The sequence below is a fragment of the Gossypium hirsutum genome, chromosome A10, assembly GCF_007990345.1.
Source record: "Gossypium hirsutum isolate 1008001.06 chromosome A10, Gossypium_hirsutum_v2.1, whole genome shotgun sequence".
Lineage (NCBI taxonomy): Eukaryota > Viridiplantae > Streptophyta > Magnoliopsida > Malvales > Malvaceae > Gossypium > Gossypium hirsutum.
The window spans coordinates 106,938,664-106,955,458 of record NC_053433.1 but is presented as its reverse complement, the minus strand read 5'-3'; the positions used below and the strand labels follow the sequence as shown (position 1 = coordinate 106,955,458).

The window sequence follows — 16,795 nt, the reverse complement described above, 5'->3', positions numbered from 1 at the left end:
GATACTGTACCTATGTCTTCGTGAGATTTTCATCTTTGCATGGCCATAGGGAAATGTGTCCCCCTGAACTGAACTTGGTCTATATGAGCCTATAATGGGTGAGGATCGTGGAATTTGCTGGTTCAGGTACCCTTACTTTAGAACTAAAACACACGATTATAGTAAACTTTAAGTGCTTACCCTAGGGAATATAGTGATAGCCTCTAGTAAATTACCTTATCGGTACTTGTTTACTATAATTTTATATATGATACAACTTATTTTATTTTGCTATCATTGCATGACATTCAGCATTTAAAGGTGTCGATTCACGGTTCGATTTCTAGATTAGAAAGTTTTATAATGAGGAACGAATATCTTGATAAAGTGGAGGACAATGCCTCTGTCTGTACCTGGTCAGAGAAAACCCAGTTAGAGAAAGGAGATAGTATTACCGAGGGGTATACATCAGTGTTATGGGACTCACTCGTATTAATTCAACACAGAATGAGTTTCAGGAGTTGAGAGACATTTGGGCCCAATGGGATGACGAGGCTAAGCAGCTTTTTTATCAGAATTATGGAGATCTTCCCTATTTGCTAGGCATCAAGATGGATAAGCATCTGTTTCAAGCTATGGTACAGTTTCGGAACCCTGCTTATAGTTGTTTTACATTTGGTAAGGTAGACTTAGTACCTACTTTAGAGGAATATACGACCTTGCTTCGCTGTCCAAAAATTCAAAGTAACAAATCTTATTTTAGGGCTGCTAATCCCCTAACTTTTGTGAAGAAATTAATGATGATTACAGGGGTGAGTGAACAGTGGGCCGCAGCTCGAATCCAACAAAAGGGTGATAGCAAATGCATTCCGTGGGCAAGTTTGAGGGATTTGATATTGGCACACCCGAATGTAAAGAAGAAGGTTGATGTCTTTGCTTTAAGTATTTATGGATTGATGATTTTCCCAAAAGCTATAGGGCACATAGATGAGGCAGTTGCAGATTTATTCGATCGAATTAGTAAAGAGAACATACCTGTACCTGCAATCCTAGCCGAGACGTTTAGATCCTTGAGTGCATGTCGGAGAGCTGGTGAAGGTAGATTCATTGGATGTGCACAGTTGTTGTTAGTTTTATTCTACAGTCATTTTTGGAAGGTAGATAAGATTCCTTGCCGAGTGTTCTTCAAAGACTATTCTCCGCTAAAGGAAGCAGCAGCTACACCGAGGAGGGATGACATTACAGAGGAAAGGTGGATAGAAATACTTCAGAACCTCCGAGAAGAAGATGTTATGTGGAAAGCCCCTTGGATGACCCCTATCGAAATTCTTTATCGGTGCGGAAGCTTTGATTGGTTACCTCTTCCTAGAATTTGGGGAGTTGTTGGTTATACACCATTACTTGTCCTAAGGCAATACAAGGCAGAGCAGTTTATACCAGCAACACAAGGGCTAGCTCAGAGTGACTTCTCATATAAAGGGGATCATTATAAGAAGAAGATGCGAGAAATTTTCGAGGCTTGGAAGAAGGTTTGCTACGTGAAGATTCTGACTAAAGGACTGACAACAACTTTTGAATACAAAAAGTGGTTTAATAAGAGGGTTAATGATAACATCCCTAGACCGAGTTTCGAGGCTGCTTGATTGATGAAGGAGAATTTATGAGTAATTCCATCAGAGTTAGAGGTCATAAAGCAAGAGTTCGAAAGGAAGAATTTGGAGCTTGGAAGAAAAATAGAAAGGCTCGAGGAGGAAAAGATGTACCTAAGCTTAGACGTCGACATTCAAAAAATCGAGGTCGAAAAAGTAAGGAAAGAAAATAGGAAGATTGAGGAAAACCGAGATAACTTGAAGACGCAGTATAAGAAGACACAGCTATCATTGAAGAGAGCTGGATTAGGGAAGTCTTCAGAGCAGTGGAAACAAGAGGTTCAAGAAGAAAGACCCAAAGCCGAGTATTGGGAGAAGAAGTTCCAAGAGATGCAGGCGCGTAATCAGGCCCTAGAGAAGGAGAATCAAGGATTAAAAACTAAGGTGACTGAGATTGGACGATCTCTTCATCATCACCGAAGTCGTAACTCTACAGTCGAGTTAAAGGCAAGCTTGGATAAGATCGAGGAAATGAAGCACAATATTGGAGGGTTGGAAACAGCACTACAGGACTGTGAGCTACGGATTGAGCAGCTCGAGGCAAGAGAAGAACATTGGAAGGGAGAACTTTACCATCTTCAGGATCAAGTTGGAGATAGGGATTATCTCATGGGAGAAGTTATAGTCCAGATTCGAGAGGTTGCTGATCATTTACAAGACCTAGCAGCACAAGCTAATGTATTAAGTACAAAGTATGAGTTAGTGACAGATAGAGGTTTAGAGTTAGCTTCATTGTTGGATTAAAACTCTGGGCCTGAGGGCGAAGGCGTATTTGTAATCCGTTTTGTATAAAGATTTTTGTCTCTTAAATAACGTTTTCTAAAAGGAACTGAATCAGAATCGATATCTTTTAGCATTCAAGCATTTGCATCTCATCGCATCATATGCATTCAAGTTTATAGAAAGACCCTAATTAGTTAAAATTACAGAGGGAGAAAGAGAGAGTGAGAAAAAGAAAATCTGGAAGCAACACATCCTTACTGTACACGCGCTAAGTCAAAGAGTATGGATCAAAGATTTGAGCAGATTTAGAAAGAAATGCAAGAGAAGTTGCAGGAGTAATTGGAAAAAATCCAACAAGAGATGAAGGATCAAATGTTGGAGGCTCAAAGAAATATGATGGCTAAGATGGCTCAACTACTGAAGGGGGCAACGGATAAAGGAAAGGCCCCTATGACCATCACTGAAGGAGATAATAAGGATCATCCTCAGGGTTTTACTCCACCCCATGTGCAAACTCAATCTGAAGCATATCCTCAAAGGCCGTCCATCACGATAAGGCTTCAACATGGGTAGGCAGATACCGGAATACCCATGAACTTTCAAACTAGTTCGGGGTTTAATCTAAGAGATAACCCAACCAATCCAGTCATCCCTAATTTAGATGTAGCTGAGAGGGAAGAGATGAGGCTCGAATCATCAAGGCAATTGGAGGAACGTTGTAAATGGTTAGAAGAGAAGTTTAAGGCATTAGAGAACGCTAATAATCATCAGGGAATCGATGCCAAAGACTTGAGTTTGGTCTCAGATTTGGTGCTTCCCTATAAGTTCAAGATGCCAGAGTTTGAGAAATATAATGGGACTACTTGCCCTGAGACCCATATCACTATGTTTTGTAGACGGATGACTGGTTATGTAAACAATGATCAATTATTGATCCATTGTTTTTAAGACAATTTGGTTGGAGCAGCGGCTAGGAGGTATAATCAATTGAGTCGTGCAAGGATCAGTTCTTGGAGAGACCTAGCGCAAGCTTTTATGTAGCAATATAATTATGTGACTGACATGACTCTTGATAGAATTACTTTGCAGAACATGGAAAAGAAGCCTAATGAAAGTTTTAGGCAATATGCCCAGAAATGGAGGGAGGTCGCCATGCAAGTTCAACCACCGCTCTTGGAGAAAGAAACTACTATGCTGTTCATTAACACTTTGAAAGCCCCATTCATTACTCACATGATTGGAAGTACCACCAAGAGTTTTGCTGATATAGTTATGGCGGGAGAAATGATTGAGAATGCCATAAGGAGTGGCAAGATAGAGGGGGAAACTGTCAAAAGATTAGCCCCATGGAGGAAAGATAATGAGGTGAAAAATACGAGTATTTATAATCCAAAAGTGGTTACGGTTAGTCATCCCAGAGTAACTACAGTTGGGCAACAGGATTCTCAGAAGCAGGGATCTGGTTCGAGATAAAATTCTGAAAAGGTCTCATTTACGTCTATCCCAGTGACGTATTGGCAGCTTTATCAAAGTTTATTCAATGCGCATGCGATAGCTCCTTTTCATTTGAAACTGTTACAACCCCCATATCCCAAATGGTATGATGCAAACTCCAAATGTGAATACCATGCAGGGATATCGGGACATTCAATTGAAAATTGTACTGGTTTTAAAAAGGCAGTGGAAAGACTAATCAAGATGGGGGTCGTAAAATTTGACGACACCCGTAGTATAGAGAACCCGTTTCCAAATCATGGTGATCAAGGGGTAAATGTAATTGGGGAAACTAACATGAGAAAGATCAAAAAGGATGTGACTGAGGTGAGAACGCCGATGAAAATAATTTGGGAAGAAGTGGTGAATAGAGAGATGATAATCTCTAAAGAAAGGAATAGAGGAGTAAGGGACTACTGCGAGTTCCATGCTGAAAAGGGGCATGAGATCCAGGAATGTGACGAGTTTAAAGCCTTGGTACAAAGCCTTATGGATAATAAGGAGTTGGAATTTTATGAAGCTGGCTCAGATGAGAGACGTATATGCACATTAGAAGGTGGACCGAAGAATCAAAACTGGCCAAGGATCATTATTTCTTTACCAAGAAATAATGAAGTTGAAATACCAACGATACCAAAAGTCATTATTCATAAACCTGTTTCCTTTCCTTACAAGGATAACAAGAGAGTACCTTGGAATTATAACTGCAATGTAATAACGTCGGAGAAGGAGGATATAGCTAGTGCCTCTAAGGAAGTTCGAGATGAGGGTTCTTATACACGTAGTTAGAAGCGTTATGATGCAACCCGCAAAAGCAAAAGCTTTTGACAAAGAAAAGGGGACTAAATACTAGTTAATGAGCCAGTGAAAGAAGAAGAAGCCAGAGAATTTCTAAAATTCTTGAAACACAGTGAGTACAGTGTAGTTGACCAATTACGCAAACAACTATCTCATATATCAGTACTGGCTTTGCTTTTGAGTTCAGAGGTACATCGTGAGGCGTTAATGAAGGTGCTCAACGAGACTTATGTTACTAATGATATATTCGTCAACAAGTTGGATCGATTGGTTAGTAACATAAGCACTGATAATTTCATTTATTTCAACGATGATGAAATTCCACCTGGAGGCATAGGATCGGCTAAGGCTTTGCACCTTACCACTCGTTGCAAAGGATATACATTATCGAGTGTGCTTATTGATAATGGGTCAGCCTTAAATGTTATGTCGTTGTCCACATTGAGCAGATTACCCATTGACAGTTCTCACATGAAAACATGCCATAATGTAGTGAGAGCATTTGATGGCACGGAGAGAAAAGTCATGAGAAGAATTGATATTCCTTTGATGATTGGGCCAAACACTTATGAGGTAGACTTTTTAGTGATGGACATCAAGCCCTCTTACAATTGCCTATTGGGGAGGCCTTGGATACATTCGGCAGGAGCAGTGCCCTCATCTCTACACCAGAAATTGAAGTTAGTAGCTGATGGACGGTTGGTACCATAAATGTAGAGGAGGACATTATAGCAACAGTTACCAATGACGCACCCTATGTAGAAGCAAATGAAGAGGCCATTGAATTCTCTTTCCGTTCATTAGAATTCATCAATGCAACATTCATCTCAGAGGGGAATGAGGTGCCGGTGCCCAGGATATCCAGAACCATAAGAATGGGTCTGTAGATGACAGTGGGGAAGGGAGCCTTGCCAGGAAAAGGATTGGGAAGATATATCCAAGGGGGGATTCAAGGTCCTGAATTAAAGGAGAAGAGAGACCTTTTTGGCTTGGGTTTCAGGCCAGATTACAAGCAGAGGAGGAAAGAAATAGAGAAGCACCAAGAGAGAAGAAGGGCGCGTTTAGATGGAAAAGAGGTAGAGTGGGAACTGATGACATTCCCCCATATATCTCAAACCTTTATATCAGGAGGGATGATTCACCCAGAGAGAGGATTGCTCGAAGAAGGATGTTATCACATCAATGTTGTGTATGATAAAGAGTTTGAACGAGGAAACCTTGAGGGCATTCTCCCTTACGAACCAGGAAGCTCTTTAAACAATTGGGTTGCAGAAGAACTTCCTGTAGTTTTTAAAGATTCTTCAGAGTAATTTTCAGAACACTCTTATTGCTCTAAGGCCTAGGAGTAGTAAGATTTCATTTTTAAAATAGGCTCATGTTCGGATATTTACATTTCAATAAAACGCGACTTTTGTTATCGATTCAAGTGAATATTCTTTTATACCGTTCAATATTCTTTTGACATTTAAATTCTTTCAGATATTTTCCATTTCATTAATAACATATAAATAAATTCATTCATTCTTTGTACATTCTTCCGTACCCCGCAGGCCCCTAGATATCAATGACATGAGCACTGATACTACGAATCCTAGATTCTCTTTTAAACAAGACATGTGTTTAGAAGAACTTCAGGATTTTGAATATGACAGGGATTGTGATATGTCTCCAGATCTGTTGAGAATGGTGAAACAAGAGGATAAACAAATCCTACCCCATGAGAAAGAGGCAATAGAGAATGTAGCCTTGGAGGAAGGAAAGGAGATGAAAATTAGCACACATATTGCTAAGGAAATGAGACAAGGCCTTGTTGAGCTACTACAGGAATTCAAAGTTATCTTTGCATGGTCATATAAGGGTATGCCGGTTTGAATACTAATATTGTGGTACATCGTCTCCCCATAAGACAAGATTGCAAGCCAGTCCAACAAAAATTGCGAAGGATGAGGCCTGATATTGTGCTGAAAATAAAAGATGAAGTCAAAAAGCAGTTTGATGCTGGATTCCTACAAGAGGTTAAGTATTCAGAATGGGTGGCCAACATTGTACCTGTCCTTAAAAAGGATGGAAAGGTACGAATGTGTGTTGATTACAGAGATCTGAATAAAGCTAGACTAAAGGACAACTTTCCTTTACTGCACATTGACACTTTGGTGGACAATAAGGAGGGATATTCGTTGTTCTCCTTTATGGATGGTTTCTCGGGGTACAATCAGATAAAGATGCATATTGAGGACATGGATAAAACCACCTTCATAACATTGTGGAGCACCTTTTGTTACAAGGTAATGCCCTTTGGTTTGAAGAATGCAGGGGCAACATACCAACGGGCTATGGTGACTTTATTCCACGATATGATGCACAAAGAAATTGAGGTGTACATGGATAAAACCACCTTCATAACATTGTGGAGCACCTTCTGTTACAAGGTAATGCCCTTTGGGTTGAAGAATGCAGGGGCAACATATCAAAGGGCTATGGTGACTTTATTCCACGATATGATGCACAAAGAAATTGAGGTGTATGTTGATGACATGATTGCTAAATCTCGAACAGAGAAGGAACATATTGAAGTTTTGAGGAAGTTGTTCCTGAGATTAAGGAAATTTCAGTTGAAGCTTAATCCGGCAAAGTGCATCTTTGGAGCTAGGTCGAGGAAGTTATTAGGCTTTATGGTCAGCGAAAAGGGAATAGAAGTTGACTCAGACAAGGTTAGAGCCATACGAGAATTGCCTCCACCGCGTACTCAGAAGGAAGTTCGGGGTTTTCTTGGAATTGAATTATATTGCTCGATTTATTTCACAATTAACCAAGAAATGTGATCCTATATTTTGCCTCTTTAGAAAACACAACCAAGGTACTTGGGATGAGGAATGCCAGAATGCTTTTGATAAGGTTAAGCAATACTTGTTAAACGCTCCAGTGTTATCTCCTCCTAGTCCAAATAGACCATTAATTCTATACTTATCAGTGTTTAGTAATTCTATGGTATGTGTGCTTGGCCAACATGACTAATCGGGAAGAAAAGAGAAGGCGATATATTACCTCAGCAAGAAATTCACAGAGTGTGAGATGAGATATTCGCCAATTGAGAAATTGTGTTGTGCTTTAATCTGGACGACTTGAAGGTTGAGGCAATATATGTTATGTCATACGACTTGGCTAATTTCAAAACTGGATCCATTAAAGTACATGATAGAGTCAACAGACCTAAATGGAAGAATGGCAAGGTAGTAGGTACTGCTTTCAGAATTTGATATAGTCTATGTGAGTCAAAAGGCTATAAAAGGGAGCGCGATAGCAGAATTTCTGGCAAGCAGAGCTTTAGAAGATTATGAGCCATTAAGCTTTGATTTCCCTAATGAGGAGTTATTGTACGTGGCAACTATTGAAGAACGTCCATGGAAGCTGAACTTTGACGGCGCATCCAATGCGGTAGGAAATGGAATTGGGGCAGTCTTGGTATCCCCAAATGGTGATCATTATCCATTTACATGTAAATTGGATTTTGACTGTACGAACAATATGGCTGAGTATGAAGCATGCATTATGGGGATTCGAGTAGCCAAAAAGCGAAAAATTAGAACCCTGGAAGTATATGGAGACTCTGCGTTGGTAATATACCAACTTAGGGGTGAATAGGAGACAAGAGACCCCAAGTTGATTAATTATCAAAAGGTAGTTTTGGAGTTACTTGAAGAGTTTGATAACGTCACTTTCAGTTATCTCCCACGAGACGAAAATCAGATGGTGGACGCTTTGGCAACATTGGCTTCCATGATTAAAGCTAATAAACAAGAGGATGTGAGACCAATTCAGATGAGCATTTCTGAGGTTCCAGCTTATTGCTGCAACATCGAAGAAGAGGAAAAAGATAACCATCCTTGGTATCAAGATATATTACCGTATGTGAGAAATCATGAATATCCAAAACAGACAACTGAGAATGACAAAAGAACTTTGAGAAGGTTAGCCTGCGAATATGTACTAGATGGGGATATCCTTTATAAAAGAAGGAAAGATTAGGTACTTTTGAGATGCGTTGACGCTGTAGAAGCTAAACAAATTCTAGAAGAAGTACATGAACGAGTTTGTGGTACACATGCTAATGGCTTTACGATGGCGAGACAGATCATGAGGTTTGGATACTATTGGTCTACTATGGAAGGAGATTGTATCAGTTATGCTAAAAAATGTCATAAATGCCAGATATATGGAGACAAGATCCATGTACCACCTTTACCCTTACATGTTATGACTTCTCCATGGTCCTTTTCCATATGGGGCATGGATGTCATTGGGCCAATATCACCAAAAGCTTCAAATGGGCACATTTCATTTTCGTGGTCATTGATTACTTCACAAAATGGGTAGAGGCAGCTTCGTATGCTAGTGTTACCAAGTCGGCAGTAAGTCGTTTCTTGAAAAAGGAGATTATTTGTCAGTATGGAATGCCTAAGAGGATTATACCGGATAATGCGTTGAACTTGAATAACAGCATGATTGCGGAAGTTTGTAGCCAGTTCAAGATCAAACATCATAATTCATCTCCATATCGCCCAAAAATGAATGGGGCAGTGGAAGCTGCTAATAAAAAGATCAAAAAGATAGTGGGGAAAATTACTGAGACCTACAGAGATTGGCATGAGAAATTACCATTTGCACTCTTTGCTTATCGAACGTCCATCAGAACCTCTACTGGGGCAACTCCTTTCTCGTTGGTTTATGGGATGGAGGCAGTGTTACCCATTGAAATAGAAATACCTTCTCTTTGAAACTTGTCAGAGATAAAGCTGGATGAAGCAGAATGGATTCAATCGCGGTATGACCAATTGAACTTGATTAAAAAAAAGAGGCTAAGAGCTATTCGTCATGGTCAGATGTATCAGAAGTGAATGATGCGAGCTTATGATAAGAAAGTTCGTCCAAGAGAATTTCACGAAGGGGACCTTGTGCTGAAAAAGATCCTTCCCATACAGAAGGACTTTAAAGGAAAATGGATGCCGAATTGAGAAGGGCGATATGTTGTGAAGAAGGCTTTCTCTGGTGGTGCTTTGATTTTGACAGAAATGGATGGGAAAAGTTTACCCAATCCAATGAATTCAGACTCAGTCAAGAAGTATTTTGTTTAAAGAGAAGGGAAGCCAAGGCGAAAACCCACAAAGGGCGCTTTGAGACTTCTAAAAAAATTGAGAGGCCAAGGTGAAAACCCGCAAAGGGCGCCTTGACACCAAAGGGATTTTGAGTTGAAAACCCGAAAAGGGCTACTCAATTATTTGAGAAGCATACGGTGACTTTGCTATACCGAATTTGATGAGAAATGGAGTGTGTTACATACCGGGGCATCAACAAAGTACTTTGAATCTTCTAAACACATGTTAAACTCAAAATAGTCTTCATGGAATTTGTACACAGAAGCCCAAGCTATGATATGATTGGACATCGAATTTTTGTTCTGATTACTATCTTTAGATTCTTTTTCTTCTCAAAGATATGTTTTCAGATTAATTTCTTGTTGTACTCTGATGATTTATCTAATTATTCTCAAGATCAGATTATTTGTCTTCTAAAGTGTGGTGTATTGAAATAATGATTGATGAATTAAATATTTTTACAAATGAAGTTTTGCATATTACTCTAGGAATTGCTAAAATACGAGAAACTAAAACAGAACAATTGTTTGAAGAATTCCCATGAGTAAAGGTCGGAGGTACTCGAAGAAATTTCATTTTTTAGTCCAAAGGATTATTGGACAATTTAAACGATTCAATCTCAGGAGAGGATCGCCTTCAGCAGGTCGTAATGTTAGGAGAATGGTATAATAGGACCAATTTGATTCAAAATACATGAGCGGAGTATGATTGATACTTGGAGTAAAATAAAAGTGGAACTTTGATGGATGAACGAGTAAAGACGTCTGAAATAGGAATCATTTTCATAATATTTTGCATTTGATTCATTTTGAGCATGGCATTTTAATCATCAGGCATGAGTACATGTACATTCTACAGGTTATGTCCTTTAAGGGACAATGTAGATCACCGATAGCCGATTTGGCGTCTCTGCATTGTCAGAGAACAGATCGAAGATAGTAGATTTGGCGTCTCTGTATTGTCAGAGAGCAAATCGAAGATAGCAGATTTGGCATCTCTGTATTGTCAGAGAGCAGATCGAAGATAGCAGATTTGGCGACTCTGTATTGTCAGAGAGCAGATCGAAGATAGCAGATTTGGCATCTCTGTATTGTCAGAGAGAAGATCAAAGTTAGCAAATTTGGCATCTCTGTATTGTCAGAGAGCAGATCAAAGATGGCAGATTTGGCATCTCTGTATTGTCAGAGAGCAGATCAAAGATAGCAGATTTGGCATCTCTGAATTGTCAGAGACCAGATCGAAGATAATAAATTTGGCGTCTTTGTATTGTCAGAAAGCAGATCAAAGATAATAGGTTTGGCATCTCCGTATTGTCAGAGAGCAGATCAAAGATAGAAGATTTGACATTCCTGAGTTACGGTGAAGCAAGCTTGAAGCTATCAGAATACCTTGGAGGAAGATGAGGATCAAGATTTCAAGACTTGGTTAGGCCGGGCAAATTTTGTCCTTTTATAATATTTGCTCTATTCCTGTTACACAGTAATAAGCAAAGAGGGGCAGCTGTAATAGCCTAATTTTACCCGGGCCCATGAAATAAGATAAACTAAATTTATAAACTGGAAATCAAAGTCCATGTTAATGTCCAACTTACAATAAACAGGCCTAAAGGCCCGATAGCCGAAACTCAGTAGCCCAACTGGTTTAAACCAGAATACCTAAGCTACCCCAATACCCAGTTACACCCAACCCACAAATGGGCACAGCCCAAGGAGGCCCAAACTATAGACAGAGAACGGAAGACCTAGGCTTTCTGAAACCCTAGGCGCCGCAAATGCTAGAGGAAGGTTCCAGAATTCGTGCCACAGGCACGCCAATCGTCACACCCTTTTTGCGCCGTTCCAGTGACCTTCATCGACACCTCCATCAGTACTGTGATTCCAGGCTCCGTATCGCGCCGTGACCGGTGCACGGATCAACACCAGCCCACTCCTCGCCATGAGGTCCTCGATGGTACCTGCAAAAAAGGAAAGAGGAACAGCAGAGACGAATGCAAATATGGCAAGAAAATAAAATCAAGGATTGTAAATTTGTTTTCAGTGGCCATAAAAGCCCGAATAAAGAATAACGTAACACTACGTTTTTATATATACACATACAATAAAATACAGGCAGTTGACATACACATAATATACCAACAGACTATCGAGGAAAACAGAGTCTTAATGGCCATTATAAAGCCTATCTCGGGACGACGTCGTTTTTGGGGTTAGGGCTAATTGTCCAGTGAGTCCCTCAAATCTTGGTGCGCATTTCAATTAGGCCAGAATTTTTATTTATTTGTAAATTAATCCTAGATTTTTAATTAAATTCAATTTTAACCCCTTTCATATATATTTAATTTATTAGTTTTTTAAAAAATTATATATAAAAATAGTATATATTATCCTTATTTATATGATATTTATCATATCATTTATATTTCATTATATTTTATTTATATATTTTATTACATATCATATATTATTATATATTATTCCCTATATTATCTTCCTTTTATTATATATATTATTTCATTATTTATTATTTATTAGTATATAAAAATTAAATTTGTAAATTATTATAAACTAACACATATATTTGCTATCATATATTTAATGTCTACATTTAAAATTTACTATAAAATTTTGTTCCAATTTAACATATTATTATTTTTATAAGTATATTAAGCTATTATATCATATAATATATTTTTTAAAATTTTTTTTTACTTATATATTGCTTAATATTGTTTTATCCTTTTTGTATTTATTAGGTATTGTTTTAACATGCTAATTTTATCTCATAGATTATTTGTTATCCTTATGTTATTTTATTATTATTATATATTCGTATGAGAATTGATTATTTATGTTGTTATTCAAAAACTATATTCACATGAAATACTATTATATATATGTGTAATTTATGTTGTTATATTCATTATTTTTCTATTTTTTTTATAAAATAATAATGTGTTTATGTTTATGTTATTTATAATTATATATGCATATAGTGATAATGTATATTGTATAATGTATATCATTATTTATTATTTTTATATTATATGTGCCTGGAATGAAAAAGTAGGTATCATGTAGGTTAATTTGTTTAATATTATATTGTATAATGTATATCATTATTTATTATTTTTATATTATATTTGCATGGAATGAAAAAGTAGGTATCATGTAGGTTAATTTGTTTAATATTGATCCATTGTAATAAGTCGAGTGCATCATCACTTTAAAAAAACTTTTATATTTTATTTGATCCAAAAGAATTGAAATATTAAGGCAATGTTTTTTTGGTACTTAGGAATTGGGGAAGTAGTGCCCTAACATACTGGGTTGCGATTTCCCGTTTGTCTAAGTGCCTAAAATATCCTTCTAAATAAGTTTTGAAAATTACAATATGATTTCAATTACAAAAGTTTAAGAATATTGTGTCCAATCATGCTGGATGTGACATTTATATTCTTTTGAAAACGAAGGAATCTTGATTTACTCAGATTATTACAATTTTAAAAGAACATCTTAGTTCTAAATTCTTTCAAACTTTCGACATTAAGACAAAACTATGCAATTTGGTACCAATTTTGGGCGTTATGAGGGAGCTAACCCTTCCTTGTACGTAACCGACTCCCGAGTCTGTTTTCTCATATTTTCGTAGACCAAAATGTTTTATAAGGTGATCCAATCACACCTAAAAAGGTTGGTGGCGACTTCTGTTTTCAAAATACCCTTCGCTTTTAAAAAGGAGGTTTCGACAAGTTGAATGACCATTTTTAAGTTTTAATAGTTGGGTGAAAAAAGAAAAAAAACGAGAAACTTACCTAGGTGACTACAAGTGTATTTACCATTTTTTATGTTTTCTTTCACTCGACTCAACACATGCACTTTTCTTTCTTTAATTGATTACTTAAATAGGAACCCACATTACACACCAACTCAGTAAAACACTTGAAATAAATATAGATATTTAATGTAGCTGATCTCCATTTCCTATCCTTACTTTCGACTTCAATGACCTGTCAAGGTCTTTAAATAGCTTCTCGTCATAAGTCATGTGATTGGTACAACCACTATCAACCAACAATTTTCACATGGAGTACTTGATGAGAAGCAAGAGACAACAAATAGTTGTTCCTCTTCTTCTTTAACTGCAGCATGTGCTCCACTTTGCTGCTGATTTTTTTATTCCTTACAGAACCTCTCAATGTGCCCCATCGAGTTAAACTTTCAGCACTTTACATTTGGCCTTCTCCAACACCTGAAATGAGGATGGTTCTGTTTTCCATAAAACTTACATGAACAATATTTGTGAAAATTTCCAGTACCATTACCTTCTGCAACAGTTTCTGAACCATTATTGCAATCACTCTTCTTCCCATTCCACTTCTATTCCCCCCTTTTTTGCCTTCCTGCAACTTAGCCTTCAATGTTCCTTCAATGCTTCTTTTTATGCTTCCTTCCTGCCTCATTAGCCTCCTCTACTCTTGTGCTTGTAAAGCATTGATCAACTCCACTACTCTTAATTGAGTGAAGTCCTTAGTATTCTCAAAAGAGGCAATAATTGCTTCATATTTCTCAGGCATGCAGACAAGTATCTTCTGCACCAGTCTAGAATCAGAGAGATCAGTCCCAAGAACTCTTACCTTGTTGGTAATATTTATCAGCTTGTCTGAATATTCTTTGATTGACTCAGACTCCTTCATTTGTAGACTCTCGAATTCTCTGATCAAGTTCAACACCTTCATGCTCTTGATCCTCTCATCTCCTTGATACTCAGCTTTGAGGTAGTCCCATATCTCCTTTATTGATCCAAAAGCCATTATTTCATTAAATATGGCTGGTGAAACCGAAGCATAAAGACAAGACTTTGCCTTAGCCATCCTGGTGGTTCTCTCCTTGTGCATTTTAATTTGGTCCATAGTTGGATTGTTGGGAAGTGGAGTCACTTCATAGTCTTCCTCGACAGCTTCCCAATAATCACAACACTCCATGTATGCTTACTGATAAACCGTAATTTATACATATTTTTACCCCATGCTTGGCATATTTATGGATCATTTTTTTATTGATTTCATTGAATTTGATGCTCCTAATCCCTTAAATTCATGTTTTATACTCAAGTGAGCATAGGAAAGTGAAAAGAGCAAGAAACGGGCCAAAAATGGACCAAATGGGCATAAATCAGTGTTTCACACGGCCTAGGCACTTCCACACAGGTAAACCACACGCCTGTGTGAGACACACGGGTAGACCACACGCCCGTGTGTCATGGCCGTATCAACTAGAAACCAATTCAGAATTACACACGGCTTGAGCACTTGCACACAGGCCTGGCACACGGCAGTGTCCCTATCGAGCCCAAGTCTAGTTCTACTCAAAAAAGGCCATTTTGAGGGTTTTGAAGAATTCTAAAGCCTATATAAACACCCTAGAAGAGGATTAAGGGGGAGAGAAGCATTGAAGGCAGAAAATACTCAAGGACAGCCATCGGAATCACCTCAGAGACAAGATCTACATCAAGACTGAAGATTTCCATCCAATTTCCTAGTTATGTTTTATTGTTTTCTATACTTTGAGATGTTTTCCATTATTATTATGAACTAAACTCCCTAAATACCTAAGGGAGATGAAACCTAAGACAAATCTTATTACTCTTTGATTTATATGATAAATACTTGTTCTTATTCCTAATTGTGAGTTTTAATTCTTACTTTAATATTACAGGATATTAATTCAGGTTTTTTATGTGCTTATTCAGTGGAACAAAAGTCCCTGTTTAAGAGTAGACCATTCATAATTAAGCGGAGTTGCATGCAATCCTAGAGATAGGACGACATAAATCTACCGAATTAGAGTTAAATCTAATAAGGGAATCTAAAAAGAGATTTCGATTAATCAACCTAGAGTCAGTTGTTTTTAGTCTCGAAAGGGATATTAACATAAATCAGAGATTTCTACGGAATAAGTCAAGTGAATAAATCGTCTAATTCAAAGGTGATAAGTGAAGTCTAGGTGAATTCTTTCTTGTGTATTGTCTTCTCAATCGGTTTTTCAAAAGTATTTTTCAACTTTGATCTCTATCGCTACTTTAGTTAGTTAGATAATTAGTCTTAGATAAAACATTCCCTAAATTTTTAGGCTAGATAATAAAAAGATAGTAATTACTAGTATTTTTAGTCCTCGTGGATATGATATTTCCGGTCTCACATTAACTATACTATTGTTCGATAGGTGCGCTTGCCTTTAGTCAAATTTTTAGTTAGTTTAGCGACCATCAAGTTTTTGGCGCCGTTGCTGGGGACTAAGATATTATGAACGCTTAATTTTTATTACTTTAGCCCCTTTTTTATTGCAATTTAATTTTATTTTTAATTTTGCTTAAATTACTAAAATTTTCTTTTGTTTACTTCTTGCAGGTTTTTATAGTTTATGACTAGAAGAAACCTGTCAGGACCTCTACTTTTTGATAGTGAGATCAAAAGTACAGCTGGTAGAAACCGAAGAGAAATAAGGCGAAGCCTATGATACATAGAGGAAAGGCAAGAGGACGATATTAAAACCACGACCGAGGAGATGGCTGAAAATCAAAATAATTTGTTACCTCCTGTGGCTGTAGCAACCCCAATAGATCAGAATCCTGCTCCTCGTACTATGTATGATTATGCTAAACCTACATTAACAGGAACTGAATCGAGTATAGTTAGGCCTGCTGTTGCTGCAAATTATTTTGAACTGAAACCTAATACGATTCAAATGATACAACAGTTTGTTCAATTTGATGGTTTGCAGGACGAGGATCCAAATACTCATAGTAAATTTTCTGGAATTCTGTGACAATTTTAAGATCAATGGCATTTCTGAAGATGCCATTCGCCTTCGGTTGTTTCCATTCTCATTAAGGAACAAAGCTAAACAGTGGTTGAACTCGTTACTACGAGGATCAATCACTACTTGGAACAAATGACTGAAAAATTTGTACTTAAATATTTTCCGCCAGCTAAAACGGCTA

At 37.5% G+C, this 16,795-nt stretch overlaps 1 protein-coding gene across 1 annotated transcript; it reads left to right on the top strand.

Moving 5' to 3' along the window:
* Positions 1 to 455: 455 nt before the first annotated feature.
* On the top strand, positions 456 to 1,622 carry LOC107944328 (uncharacterized). The gene is made up of 2 exons (XM_016878155.1): positions 456 to 1,016; positions 1,137 to 1,622. Exons 1-2 carry the CDS (start codon positions 456 to 458, stop codon positions 1,620 to 1,622), a joined length of 1,047 nt encoding a protein of 348 aa, XP_016733644.1.
* The last annotated feature ends 15,173 nt before the right edge of the window (positions 1,623 to 16,795 follow it).

Coding starts and splice junctions, on each gene's coding strand:
- LOC107944328 (XM_016878155.1), top strand. CDS start 456: ATGGGACTCACTCGTATTAATTCAACACAGAATGAGTTTCAGGAGTTG. Junction 1,017..1,136: donor TTAGTAAAGAGAACATACCT/GTACCTGCAATC, acceptor CATTTTTGGAAG/GTAGATAAGATTCCTTGCCG.